General features: G+C 35.7%; 1 protein-coding gene across 1 annotated transcript in view; it reads right to left on the reverse strand.

Annotated features, from left to right (window-relative positions):
• The window catches only part of LOC145292211 (UDP-glucose:glycoprotein glucosyltransferase 1-like), a 300458-nt gene that overhangs the window by 65174 nt on the left and 220123 nt on the right, over window positions 1-15161 (reverse strand). The window contains exons 38-40 of the mRNA XM_080138524.1: window positions 13938-14041; window positions 10855-10911; window positions 5375-5606 (exon numbers count right to left, since the gene is read on the reverse strand). Coding sequence (XP_079994650.1) covers window positions 5375-5606; window positions 10855-10911; window positions 13938-14041 — 393 coding nt within the window. The remainder of the gene's footprint in view (window positions 1-5374; window positions 5607-10854; window positions 10912-13937; window positions 14042-15161) is intronic.

The following is a 15161-nucleotide window of genomic DNA, read 5'->3' on the forward strand; positions in this document are numbered from 1 at the left end:
TTGACTATATATCGGGTACAATATGAAATAATTGACTATATATCGGGTACAATATGAAATAATTGACTATATATCGGGTACAATATGAAATAATTGACTATATATCGGGTACAATATGAAATAATTGACTATGTATCGGGTACAATATGAAATAATTGACTATGTATCGGGTACAATATGAAATAATTGACTATGTATCAGGTACAATATGAAATAATTTACTATATATCGGGTACAATATGAAATAATTGACTATGTATCGGGTACAATATGAAATAATTGACTATATATCGGGTACAATATGAAATAATTGACTATATATCGGGTACAATATGAAATAATTGACTATATATCGGGTACAATATGAAATAATTGACTATATATCGGGTACAATATGAAATAATTGACTATATATCGGGTACAATATGAAATAATTGACTATATATCGGGTACAATATGAAATAATTGACTATATATCGGGTACAATATGAAATAATTGACTATATATCGGGTACAATATGAAATAATTGACTATATATCGGGTACAATATGAAATAATTGACTCTGTAATGATAAATATGAAATCTGTGTGAACTAAAATATATTTCAGAGTATTTTACAACGTTGGGCATCCCTACTAGTACAAGAATAAAAATATAGAAATGTGCATCGTTTAAAATTATTTCAATGTAAAATTTTATGAAAATTTAGATATTTCTGCTTGCTTGAATTAAAGATGGTGTTTGAAATATTGTTATGGTTAAAAAATTGAGGATAATTTTAAAAATGCTAATTTGATTATGTACTTCATCTGGTTTCAGCTGATTGAATTTCCCATTAATACGCCCCCCCCACTTGAAAGAAAAAATTCTTACATCTTTTTGAAGGTTACAAAAGAAAAATTCACTTATTATTTAAGATTTATTTAGAACAAGCAGGGGTACCCGGCATTGCCCGGGTGTGGAGAGGTGGTGTAGTAAGGAGTCAATACAACAGAAAAAAAAAAAAAAAAAAAAAAATCGACGCAGCCTGGGTGGAGAGAGGTGTGAAAAAAAAAAGTTAAAGGAAACAGTAAAATAATTCAGTTTTTGTTTTAAAAGGAAACATATCCCATTATGTAAGCCTCGAAATAAGAAAAAAAAGGAGTAGGCAGGCTCAAACGTGTAACACGAAGGAGGAACACAAGGTGAAACAAAAAACAAGCCGCTTAACCCCCGCAGCCACAATGACATACGACTTCGCCGCTGTTCAAATTTAGGCTAGTCATTGCAAGCGTGTATGATGACTTTGCAAAAATATTGACGAAAAAGCGACCCTTTCTTGTACAAAACTGCTCAGTTGAGGGTGAAGAAATGAATGTTTTTGGCCAATTTTTCTATATTTGTCGTCCAAGATCTCGAGCTTCAAAACAATACCAATCTGGTCAGGATCCGTCGTGTGTGTTGAAAGTTTTTGTGAGACATACAAACACACACACATTTTGCCTTTTAGATATATACTAGTGGGAGTACTCGGCGTTGCTCGGGTGTTTGGAGGTGTGTGTGTTAAAAAAAATAAAAAAAAACGTTGCTCGGGTGTTTGGAGGTGTGTGTGTTAAAAAAAATAAAAAAAACGTTGCTCGGGTGTTTGGAGGTGTGTGTGTTAAAAAGAATAAGAAACGTTGCTTGGGTGTTTGGAGGTGTGTGTGTTAAAAAAAATAAAAAAAACGTTGCTCGGGTGTTTGGAGGTGTGTGTGTTAAAAAAAATAAAAAAACGTTGCTCGGGTGTTTGGAGGTGTGTGTGTTAAAAAAAATAAAAAAACGTTGCTCGGGTGTTTGGAGGTGTGTGTGTTAAAAAAAATAAAAAAAACGTTGCTCGGGTGTTTGGAGGTGTGTGTGTTAAAAAAAATAAAAAAACGTTGCTCGGGTGTTTGGAGGTGTGTGTGTTAAAAAAAATAAAAAAAACGTTGCTCGGGTGTTTGGAGGTGTGTGTGTTAAAAAAAATAAGAAACGTTGCTTGGGTGTTTGGAGGTGTGTGTGTTAAAAAAAATAAAAAAACGTTGCTCGGGTGTTTGGAGGTGTGTGTGTTAAAAAAAATAAAAAAACGTTGCTCGGGTGTTTGGAGGTGTGTGTGTTAAAAAAAATAAAAAAAACGTTGCTCGGGTGTTTGGAGGTGTGTGTGTTAAAAAAAATAAAAAAAACGTTGCTCGGGTGTTTGGAGGTGTGTGTGTTAAAAAAAATAAAAAAACGTTGCTCGGGTGTTTGGAGGTGTGTGTGTTAAAAAGAATAAGAAACGTTGCTTGGGTGTTTGGAGGTGTGTGTGTTAAAAAAATAAAAAAACGTTGCTCGGGTGTTTGGAGGTGTGTGTGTTAAAAAAATAAAAAAACGTTGCTCGGGTGTTTGGAGGTGTGTGTGTTAAAAAAATAAAAAAACGTTGCTCGGGTGTTTGGAGGTGTGTGTGTTAAAAAAATAAAAAAACGTTGCTCGGGTGTTTGGAGGTGTGTGTGTTAAAAAAAATAAAAAAACGTTGCTCGGGTGTTTGGAGGTGTGTGTGTTAAAAAAAATAAAAAAACGTTGCTCGGGTGTTTGGAGGTGTGTGTGTTAAAAAAAATAAAAAAACGTTGCTCGGGTGTTTGGAGGTGTGTGTGTTTAAAAAAATAAAAAAACGTTGCTCGGGTGTTTGGAGGTGTGTGTGTTAAAAAAAATAAAAAAAACGTTGCTCGGGTGTTTGGAGGTGTGTGTGTTAAAAAAAATAAAAAAACGTTGCTCGGGTGTTTGGAGGTGTGTGTGTTAAAAAAAATAAAAAAACGTTGCTCGGGTGTTTGGAGGTGTGTGTGTTAAAAAAAATAAAAAAACGTTGCTCGGGTGTTTGGAGGTGTGTGTGTTAAAAAAAATAAAAAAAACGTTGCTCGGGTGTTTGGAGGTGTGTGTGTTAAAAAAAATAAAAAAAACGTTGCTCGGGTGTTTGGAGGTGTGTGTGTTAAAAAGAATAAGAAACGTTGCTTGGGTGTTTGGAGGTGTGTGTGTTAAAAAAAATAAAAAAAACGTTGCTCGGGTGTTTGGAGGTGTGTGTGTTAAAAAAAATAAAAAAAACGTTGCTCGGGTGTTTGGAGGTGTGTGTGTTAAAAAGAATAAGAAACGTTGCTTGGGTGTTTGGAGGTGTGTGTGTTAAAAAAAATAAAAAAAACGTTGCTCGGGTGTTTGGAGGTGTGTGTGTTAAAAAAAATAAAAAAACGTTGCTCGGGTGTTTGGAGGTGTGTGTGTTAAAAAAAATTAAAAAAACGTTGCTCGGGTGTTTGGAGGTGTGTGTGTTAAAAAGAATAAGAAACGTTACTTGGGTGTTTGGAGGTGTGTGTGTTAAAAAAATAAAAAAACGTTGCTCGGGTGTTTGGAGGTGTGTGTGTTAAAAAAAATAAAAAAACGTTGCTTGGGTGTTTGGAGGTGTGTGTGTAAAAAAGAATAAGAAACGTTGCTTGGGTGTTTGGAGGTGTGTGTGTTAAAAAAAATAAAAAAAACGTTGCTCGGGTGTTTGGAGGTGTGTGTGTTAAAAAAATAAAAAAAACGTTGCTCGGGTGTTTGGAGGTGTGTGTTTTAAAAAAATAAAAAAACGTTGCTCGTGTGTTTGGAGGTGTGTGTGTTAAAAAAAATAAAAAAACGTTGCTCGGGTGTTTGGAGGTGTGTGTGTTAAAAAAAATAAAAAAACGTTGCTCGGGTGTTTGGAGGTGTGTGTGTTAAAAAAAATAAAAAAACGTTGCTCGGGTGTTTGGAGGTGTGTGTGTTAAAAAAAATAAAAAAACGTTGCTCGGGTGTTTGGAGGTGTGTGTGTTAAAAAAATAAAAAAACGTTGCTCGGATGTTTGGAGGTGTGTGTGTTAAAAAAAATAAAAAAACGTTGCTCGGGTGTTTGGAGGTGTGTGTGTTAAAAAAATAAAAAAACGTTGCTCGGGTGTTTGGAGGTGTGTGTGTTAAAAAAAATAAAAAAACGTTGCTCGGGTGTTTGGAGGTGTGTGTGTTAAAAAAATAAAAAAACGTTGCTCGGGTGTTTGGAGGTGTGTGTGTTAAAAAAATAAAAAAACGTTGCTCGGGTGTTTGGAGGTGTGTGTGTTAAAAAAAATAAAAAAACGTTGCTCGGGTGTTTGGAGGTGTGTGTGTTAAAAAAAATAAAAAAACGTTGCTCGGGTGTTTGGAGGTGTGTGTGTTAAAAAAATAAAAAAACGTTGCTCGGGTGTTTGGAGGTGTGTGTGTTAAAAAAATAAAAAAACGTTGCTCGGGTGTTTGGAGGTGTGTGTGTTAAAAAAAATAAGAAACGTTGCTTGGGTGTTTGGAGGTGTGTGTGTTAAAAAAAATAAGAAACGTTGCTTGGGTGTTTGGAGGTGTGTGTGTTAAAAAAATAAAAAAACGTTGCTCAGGTGTTTGGAGGTGTGTGTGTTAAAAAAAATAAAAAAACGTTGCTCGGGTGTTTGGAGGTGTGTGTGTTAAAAAAATAAAAAAACGTTGCTCGGGTGTTTGGAGGTGTGTGTGTTAAAAAAAATAAAAAAACGTTGCTCGGGTGTTTGGAGGTGTGTGTGTTAAAAAAATAAAAAAACGTTGCTTGGGTGTTTGGAGGTGTGTGTGTTAAAAAAATAAAAAAAACGTTGCTCGGGTGTTTGGAGGTGTGTGTGTTAAAAAAATAAAAAAACGTTGCTCGGGTGTTTGGAGGTGTGTGTGTTAAAAAAATAAAAAAACGTTGCTCGGGTGTTTGGAGGTGTGTGTGTTAAAAAAATAAAAAAACGTTGCTCGGGTGTTTGGAGGTGTGTGTGTTAAAAAAATAAAAAAACGTTGCTCGGGTGTTTGGAGGTGTGTGTGTTAAAAAAATAAAAAAACGTTGCTCGGGTGTTTGGAGGTGTGTGTGTTAAAAAAATAAAAAAACGTTGCTCGGGTGTTTGGAGGTGTGTGTGTTAAAAAAATAAAAAAACGTTGCTCGGTTATTTGGAGGTGTAAAAGAAAAAAAAAGTTTTAGTAGGAAGGCAGGATTATAGATCAAAAATATTTTGTTTTTTTAAGCATCATTTTAAGTTAATAAGTGCATCTCTTCACCCCTCCTCTTCCTATTAATATTCATCCCTTCCATTTTAATCTGTATTAATACACCTAGAGAAGGTCAGCGGTCTCATCAACTGAAACATTGCGAAAATAAAACTCAAGATGAAACAGTAGTTCAAAGAATTCAAATAACTTGAACGAAAAATTAAAAAAAAAAATATTTCTGGCAAAAAAAAAAAAAATGATGGCCATAATAAATACAAAAGTAGATTTTTATAGCAAAAAGTCTTAACTGTCCCAACCCCACCCGCTTCTTTCGAAGCCAGTAAATGACTGATAAATTTGGTAAAAGGAATTGAAATAAGCATTACTTACGAGATCAATCGTTTTGGCTTTTGCCAATTCTTGTGTGCTGCACCACGTCTCGCACCACAGCCATTCTTGAGGTAACGACTTGATGGCCACCTGGTGGATCATATTATTAGGCAGATCCTGATCCAAATTGGCTAAACTATTGGGGTCCTGGCTCAACCCTTGGTACTGCCCACGCAGACGGTCTCCAGCTGCAATGCGCCGGAACTTTTTCAAGTCAACAACGTACAGTGCGCTGAAAAGAAAATGTTACTAAGGGTCAATCATCCAGAAAAGTCAATGTAGTTTAAAGTGGCAAATTAAACAGAAACACTTCAATCTCACCTCAGATGTGTTACAAAATTTGATATTAAAGTAATTTGGTTCTTTTTTAAGAATTTAACCTAATTAAAAAAAAAAAAAAAAAAATACAGAAAAAACTTTTATGGTGTACAAATATGTCATACTCGAAAAATCACAAATTAATGATGTAGTTTTATTTTTCACCAACAAAATCAAATTTTATGAGTATCTGAGAAATAACTGCCTCATTTGCCATTTTGAAAAAAAAAAGTATCAAAGGCAGATAACTCAACAATTCATAGTTACTAGATGTATGTTATAATGCTGACAAATTTCCATTAATCAATTATTTTCTTTATAAAAATAAACTACTTGAATAATTTATGTGATTTTTGGAATATGACATTTCTGTTCTGTGACAGGTACGCGCCTAATTAAGATTTTCCTTTAGTTTTGCTTTTGTTTTTTTAATTGGGTTGAATTTTAAATAAGAACCAGTAATTCTATTATCAACATCTTGTACATAAAATTGACTAAATGAAATATAGGATGAGCCCTACACCCACCCACTCCTGTACCCCCCACCCCCTAAAAAAACAGAACTCATAATACTTTTTATAAAAGAGTTAATTCTTTTTTTCTTTCCTTGGTCAGAATATAATAGCTAACCCTTGTGTCCAACGCAAAGAAAAAATATTCTACCTTAACGTAGCGGAAAAATATTTTGCGTGGATGTCTATTCTAGCAAAACAAATATCAGATATTTTTGTAATGGACTCAGAAATTTAAAAGTTTAGGAACTTTGCAAAATCAAAATTTTGAAAGTCTGAGAGTCACTTATTCAAGTAGGAAAGAAAGCGAGTGATGGGGGCAGTAATGCATATTGATGCTGTATGGGATTCAGTGTCGACGTTTCCTTTCACCATTTTGGTGCTCATCTGAAGCATATTTCACAGAGTAGATGGCTTTTATGCAAAATGAATAAGATAAGTGGAACTTTGAAGAATGATTATACAATGACTTAAGTGTAAAAAGTTTCTTGAAAATTTTATAAATGATAAAATTTATAAAATTTAATAAAGTTTTTTATAGATTCTGTTTTTTTTGGTTTTTGTTTTTTTGGTCACCTTGTACAAACCTTGTTTTTTGGTTTTTTGGTTTTTTGGTCACCTTGTACAAACCTTGTTTTTTGGTCACCTTGTTTTTTTGGTCACCTTGTACAAACCTTGTTTTTTGGTCACCTTGTTTTTTTGGTCACCTTGTACAAACACTTTGAAAGAAGAATGTAATGAAGTTTTGTTTTTGTTTAAAGAAATTTATATGATTTGAACTAATGTTTTATCTGAAAAAATTAACCACATCCTGTCTGCTCACCCTTCAGCTAACATCCACATTTGTGGTGACTTCAATGTCCACAATGCGGAATAGCTGACCCATTCTAACAAGACAGATGATGAGGGAAGGTTCTATCATGATTTTGCCATTGCCTATAACCTCCACGAACCCACCCGAGTGCCCGATACTGCCGGTCAGTATGCTAGCCTTCTAGACCTTTTTCTCACAACTTCCCCTGAGCTATGTTCAAGTTCCGTTCTGTCTCCTCTTGGATCTTCCGACCACGCGGTTGTATCAGTTAAGATAAAAACGAAATGCAATAAGTCTGGAGATGTACCTCTCCACCGTACTGTATATCGATACTCTATGGCTGACTGGGGTAGCTTTCGTACACTTATATCCAATCTACCACTGCATTCCATGTTTAAAAAAGATGTGTCCTCTATAGTATCAGACCTAACCGAATGGCTAATTGTAGGCATAGACCGATTCATACCATCCAAAAAATTCCAACAAAAACCTAACAGCCAGCTATGGTTCTCCCCAGAATGTGCTGCTGCCATCACGCACAGAAATCACTTTTTCCATAGCTACCAACGTAATAGATGCACTGAGACTAAAGCTGCTTTCAGGACTGCCATCAACCACTGTAAAAGAGTAATAAAAAATGCAAGAGACCTATATGCCCAGTCCGTTAAATCCAAAGTAGCTGAGCAGCGGCTTGGTTCCCACCAGTTTTGGCAAATAGCAAACAGGATCTTGAACAGAAGCGTGCGTTCTATCCCAACCATCATCAATGGACCTGAGGTCATCTCGTCAGCATCAGACAAGGCCAGACTATTTGCAAAAAACTTTGCAGCTAATTCTACCCTAGGCGACGAAGGCCATCAACTCCCTGTATTTCCTCCTATAACAGACAACACGCTATAACATACAAATATCTGTGCGTGACGTCGCCAAGCTAATCAAGAACCTTGATTCCAGTAAAGCAATTGGCCCTGACGGCATTCCAATCATCGTGCTGAAAAAGCTTCAATTAGAACTTGCCCCCATACTTACAAAACTGTTTAAGCGTTGCCTTAAGGAGAAGTGCTTTCCAACACCCTGAAAAACCTCATCAGTATGTACTGTATTTAAGAATTCAGGTGAAAAGTCATCTCCCTCTCAGTACAGACCTATAAGTCTTCTGTGTATCATGAGTAAGTTGTTGGTATCCATATTAAATAAAGAAGTAGTCAACCACCTCAACAGAAACAACCTTCTCAGTGACATGCAATATGTTTCCACTCTGCAAGATCTACAGTAGATGTGCTAACGGTTATATCTCATAGGATTAGTGAATCTCTTGACAAAGGCTTCCTTTCTAGGGCAATTGCTCTTGACATATCAAAGGTCTTCAATAAGGTATGGCATAAGGGCCTACTTCACAAGATTTCCAGCCACGGTATCACTGGAAATGTTTTCTTAATCATTAAATCATTTCTCTCTGATAGGTTCATAAGAGTAGTGGTTGATGGGCAGAAATCAGAGGCCCACAGTATTAATGCTGGAGTCCCTCAGGGGTCCATCCTGGGCTCAACTCTCTTCCTGATGATCTACATCAATGATCTCCCAAAACACATACTTAAATCATTCGTTGATATCTATGCTGATGACACGACCATCTATGGCAACACATCAAAGGCTGTAAATGACAAAGTTCTCTCTAATTCTCTGATCTTGAGTACATGGTACACTGGGGGAAGAGGTGGCCGGTCACTTTTAATGCTTCCTAAACCAAGCTTCTATCTTTACATCATCAACGCTCTGATCCCCATCTGGCATCAATTGAAATGGATGGCTCTCATCTTGGGGAGGCTCTATGTTTTGACAAGCTTCTGGGTTTGACCAGATCTCCTGATCTGAAATGGAACACATACATCAGGTCTGTTGTCAAGGACGCTGGGAAAATGGTGGGATCCTTCTACTGCTCCAGAAGATATCTCACTAATGATGCAATTCTCTATCTGTATAATAGCCAAGTACGTCCAAGGATGGAGTACTGCTGCCACATCTGGGCAGGAGCTGCTAAAAACAGCCTATCCTGCCTTGACAGAGTACAAAATAGACTTCGTGGCTTAGTGGGGGATGCCCTTTTCTCTTCTCTGCAACATCTCTCCCACAGAAGAGACGTTGCGAGCCTGTCTTTGTTTTATCGTTATTTCCATGGCAAGTGCTCATCTGAGCTCCAATCTCTTGTCCTCCCTCGCCAATTTTCACGAGAAACACCCGTCTGGCTGAAACTACTGTCAATAATTTTCCCCACTCTTTACCTGTGCCTAAATCCAAACGTAGATTCCATGAGCGGAGTTTCTTTTTCAGAAGTGCACGACTGTGGAACTCTCTTCTGTTTGCCTGCTTCCCACCTGACTACAACTTGGATGTCTTCAAGTCCAACATAAACAAATTCCTGACAAACCACTACCTTAAGTAAGACACTATCAAATCTCCAATACTAATGATTACTACAATACTATCTCATTGATTACTGTACACGCAATAACCCTTATCCCTGAGTGGCCTCCGGGCCTTGATAAGTGGTGATCACCATGTAAAAAAAAAAAAGCCTGTGCATATCTCTGTCAGAGTCCTTACGGCAGAGTGGGAGATATCCGGGCATGTTAAAGTAGTTAAAGGGGATGGAGGAGTGTAGGTTAGTCTCACTTAGTGCTAAGATATCCGGGGTGTTTATTAGGAGAAATGCTTCAATATCATTTAAATTAGTTCTAAGCCCACGGATGTTTGTAAACGCATGCCTCAAGGGAGGAGGCAATTTGATTTTGTTTTAGTTTTGTCCTGGTTTAAGCGTAATTTCATATTGTGCTATCATTTTTTTTTTTTTTTTGAGAATTTCAGTTTAAGTAAGGGGTGCTGAACAAGTGGTTATGCAGAATACCAGGCATGCAACACAAGTAGACCATCAGTTGACCTTCCATCTACTAGGACTGTGGCCTACATTGGGATATAGTTTCTGATTTAGAGTTCAATATGTTAAATTTTTTGATGCCGTAATAATCGCTATGGCCTCTGAGTTGTAAAGGAAGCAGTAGTGTGAATCTGGGCTATACAATTTAGATTTACTTAGAATTTTTCATTCTAAGGAAAAATTGTTTTTTCTTTTAGGTTTCTTACTAGATTAGTTAGGGTAGTTTCCACCTTAAACGTCTTGCTAGAGAACAAGTGTAAGTGGTTCGAGATTCAAGTTTTTATCAGAAAAGCGAATAGTCCTATGGATGTGTATATTTTTGGGGTAACTTGTGGTATAGTCAGGGATCTAATATCTATGAGGGGTGTGATTGCATTCTGGTGTGCAGGGGATTGTGTATGGGGTGATTCTGTGAGGTCCATTCTTGCTTACTGCAAGATAGGTTATATGGTAATTGTGTCATTTTTTTTGTTAAGTTTTGAGTATCAATCTGGGTAGTGCTGGTTATTGGGGTTTGTTTTAGCGTAATGCAAAGCTATTTGTAAATAAATGGAACGATGTGGGAGTAGAACATCATTTATTTAGATTTTCATTTCTACAAAAAAGTCTGCTCTTGTTTGGTTTGGTCTGTTTTATGACATCAAAACTATTGGAATTTACGCTGAAACAACATCACTTTGCAAACAATTCATTTAGATACAATTTATCGAATGCATGCTGTTATTTACTCAAAGCTGAGGGAAAAATGTGTGTTTATAAATTTTTCAATGGTACGCATGTGCAATTGAACAGAATTAATCCAATCTGGATTCAACATAGCTGCCTTATCTTTTTGATGCATCAAAAAAAATTAAATTAAAAAACTAAAATTAAAAAACAAAAAGTTTTAGCAGATACAGACCTGATGTGATATTTACGACCTCCCAAATGACTGGCCCAGTAACCAGACTTCCAGAATCTAAAAGAAAAATAAAGGGAAATTTAATTAACATAATAATAAAAGAAACAGTAACCACTAAAATATATACTTATAATATGAGGTTGGTGAAAAAAAACAAAAGCAATACAGTTGATCTGAGAAGCTACTTCATGTGTTTGTGATGGTATAGTTTTTTTTATTAAACGCTTTACAATCAACAAAAGCGTTTTTGTAAATATTGGGAAATTTTATATAGAATTTCATTAAAAAGTTGAAGGGGTTTTTCACTCAACACCCAAATCATTTCTGAAATGGCATTTTACCAGTTGCCTGCAGTATGTTACAGGTCGTATGTAGTTTAGGAGGTACACCTTTTAAGGCTTTGTCTTCTCTCTTTGAGAAGGAGTTAGTTTACTACTAATCACCTGAGATGCCTCTACCGAAGAATGCTGACAGAGCTGCCCAAGCAATTTTTTTGTTGGCCAGAGTGCTCCATGTCTGGGGTGTTAGTTCTTCTATCCCACTTTCCAACCTTTACGTCACATCTCACGATGGGCGGAAGATAAATGTCTAACATTTATTTCACAAATGTCAATATCATCTATATTTTTGGGATTCTTCAAATTATTGTTCTCATCTTCAGTGTTATTTTCATAATGTTTTGGCCGATATAACCTCCAACCTTCTTTGGATGTATCTTGTCAAACTCTGAAATATTTCTTTTTTTTTTTCAGACTGCCTTTCTATCTGCTGATGAAAACCTGGACACGTAATTTGTTTATTTTTGTTTACGTTTTACACATCTTGGTGTCAATTATTTAAATCACCGTAAAGTAGCAGTCAATCTATCTATATATCTATAAAAGTGAATGTGTCTGTCTGTCTGTGTACATTTCCCTACGCAATAACTCTGTCAATTTTTAGTCTATAGACTCGAAATTTGAAATACCGGGTACTGAGATTTGGGAAAATCGATGTGACGGGTGTCAGCCAGAAATTTGGCTGTTAAGGGGTCAAATTTCAACGATTTGACCTTTAAGAACTCTACCAAACTCCTCCGACAATTTTGGGTCTAGACACTTGAAATTTTAGATATAGGTTCCTTGAACCTGGATCTAACTTAATAAAGTGATTTGAGCCCGAAACAATAAATTTTAAGGGGTCATAATAGGAGTCAAAGTTTTAAAAAATTAACCATTTTTTTTTGTTTTTTTGCTTTTTTTGCACAGCATACACCTCCAAACACCCGAGCAACGCCGGGCACCCCTACTAGTATTTTTATAAAAGCATTACAGATATCATTTACCAGTAGTGCCTGTCCCGTGACATAGTGGTTAGAACTGTCGACTATTAAAGAGATAATTGTATGTGCAATTCCCGCCTTTGAATGGGTGCTAGTCTAGCCTTATTAATGAGCTATGACATAGTGAAACAGTCTATTTGTGGATGACTATATATGTATATACACACAAACAGGATGTTACAGCAAAATTCAAAACAATATCAAGATCACCACTGACACGGGTTGTCATAAGTCGACGATCAAGTAGGACATTGGTTAGTTCTCCTACATGCAAGTCCCACTGCATACTCATCATTGTTGCGAAATAAACTTTCGATTTTGTTGCCAATTTTATTTTATTTTTTCTCAAGTGTTGGATTTTGATGAAACACCCAAAAAATAATGAAATGAATGGAATGTCAGTTTTATGGAATGCCAGTTTTATGGAATGCCAGTTTTATGGAATGCCAGTTTTATGGAATGTCAATCCATCAGTTAATGTTGAAAACTTTAAACATCATCTAATCTATCCAGACATTATCAGTAATTTTTTTTTTTTTTTTTACAAAAGAGTTACCAGAGTTACTAGGGCCAGAGGCCACTTGAGGATAAAGATTAATGAGTGCACGCTAGTCAATCGGGACAATGTCGTAATAATTGTTAGTAATGGAAATTTGATAAATTGGATTACTTAAGGAAACGACTCATCAAAAACTTGTTTACGTTGGACTTGAAGATGACCATATTGTAGTCAGTTGGAAAGCAAGGAACAAAAGAGAGTTCCACAAGTGTGTAGTTCTAAGGAAGAAACTTCGTTCATGGAATCTACGGTTAGGTTTAGGCACAGATAAAGAGTGGGGTGGGGGGAATTATTGATAGTGGTTTCAACTAGAGGAGTGTTTTTTGTGAAAGTTTGACGAGGGGTGACCATAGATTGGAGCTCAGATGAATACTTGCCATGCAAATAATGATAAAGCAGAGACAGGCTTGCGAGGTCTCTTCTGTGGGAAAGAGGTTGCAAGGAAGAGAAAATGGCATCCCCACTAAGCTACGAAGTCTATTTTGAACTCTGTCAAGGCAGAATAAGGTCTGTTGGAATCATTTTAGTGTTTCAACATCATATGGCATACTTGATCCAGCTAGATGACCTCCCCAAAAGGATCATCCTTATTTTAGCCACAATTATCTTGAGTATTAGGTTTTTGGATTTTGGAGATGAGGATTGATAATTTGGAGTATTTGGATTATTTATGGCATAGCGGATAAAGTCACACTTTTAGAGGTGGAAGGTTCAATCCTCAGTGTGGGCGACACTAAAAAATACAATTACGAATTACAACTTCTACCCAACCATTGCTGATGAAACGAGAGCATGCAACTCTGTGGATTAAATAAAAGTTTCTGCTTGAAATTCGATGCAGATTATTAAGTTTGACAAGATATACCTGAAAAAGGTTGAAAGTTTCATCAATGTTATGAAAATGACACTCAAGTTGAGAACAATAGTTTGAAGAATCCAAATAATACGTCTTGAGGTTCTCTTAATAATTAAAGGGATGCAATTCATCGAACACACAGTTTACATAAAGTTGGAAGCAAGTTCAGGGTTCATACTTCTTCCAACAGTAGTATTACTTAAATGAACAAATCCCTCAACTGGATTTGAATTTGGTTTGGTAATCTTATAACCAGTGTCAATAACCTCCCCAAGTCTCACTACATGCATTATTTAAAAGAAAAAAGTGTGTGTGTGTGTGTGTAGGGGGGGGGGCTGAATACTCACCTAAAACCATCCATTTCTGTTCGACTGCTACAAAAAGGTGTATATCCATATGGAGCTCCACCAAGATCAAAGTCATAAAGCTCCTGTAGATCTGTGCGGACAATCTGAATAAAAAAAAAGTCAACCTCTTAAAATTGAGTAATGGGCATTATTAATATTAATAAAAAGGAATCAGACATTTTAAGGTTGAGAAAAAAAATGTCTGTGAGTTTTTGTTTCAATAAAATGAGAAATGTTCAAATGACAAAATAATTTGCAAATTAAAAGAAGAAGAAAGACTAAAAATCGTAAAACATTTCTAAACAAAATTCAATCCAAGATCGCCACCAGCACCAACAACATACTTTATGTGACATGCGGTCTTTCATAAAATAATGGATGCTTTGAGAAATACTGGTTTTCAAATATACTCATCTTTCAAAATTTGATACTGAAAACCAATTAAAAAAAAAAGATTTTTTTTTTTGATAATTACGGGAACACCCTAAAAATCTTAGCCTAAGAAATAAAAAATAATATTTAGAATTAGAAGTGGAGAGACCAGTTTTTCATATTATTTGAATGCAAAGTGATCACTCATTTATTGGCCATTTTTGCTTTCCCAATAAAAACCCTCTTAAAACAACACAACAGTAAAATGCACAGGATTTATTTCCCATAGAAAAAAATTGTTTAATTGCTATAAAATATTAGAACACCCTGGAAATGGTCGATTGTTTTACATTAATTTTGTATGCAAACTTAAACTTTCAATCTAAATTATAAAATAATTTTGTTTTTTATTCTTATATCATCCATAATCTCCTCAAACCTGAGACTGTTTTTAAGACTCACATAATGTATACAAGGTACCTTAAATAAGTTTCCAGTTTTTTTGTTTTTTTTGGGGGGGGGGGGTTGTACAGGCATATAAAATTGTTGTAAACTCTTGAAAATTCAGTTATTACTATACATCTTATGAGATGACTGTCCAATCTTTATGATTTCAATGAACAGCTACAGCAGGAATTGGAATACATCCTACTAAAGTCTGATTGTCACAGCTGGTGAATTTCAAACTATAATCTGGATGTGAGGACACTTTAGAAAAACAATATGCAATAAAATTCTGCTTTAAACTTGGGAAAATGTTGGAACTGTACACAATTATTTGCAAGGAACTGAAGATGCAGAAGATCTGTGCAAAGTTTGTCGCAAGGGTGCTCATAAAAGATCAGAAAGACA

Source organism: Euprymna scolopes, chromosome 13 (genome assembly GCF_053919585.1).
Source record: "Euprymna scolopes isolate OS-2025 chromosome 13, ASM5391958v1, whole genome shotgun sequence".
NCBI lineage: Eukaryota > Metazoa > Mollusca > Cephalopoda > Sepiida > Sepiolidae > Euprymna > Euprymna scolopes.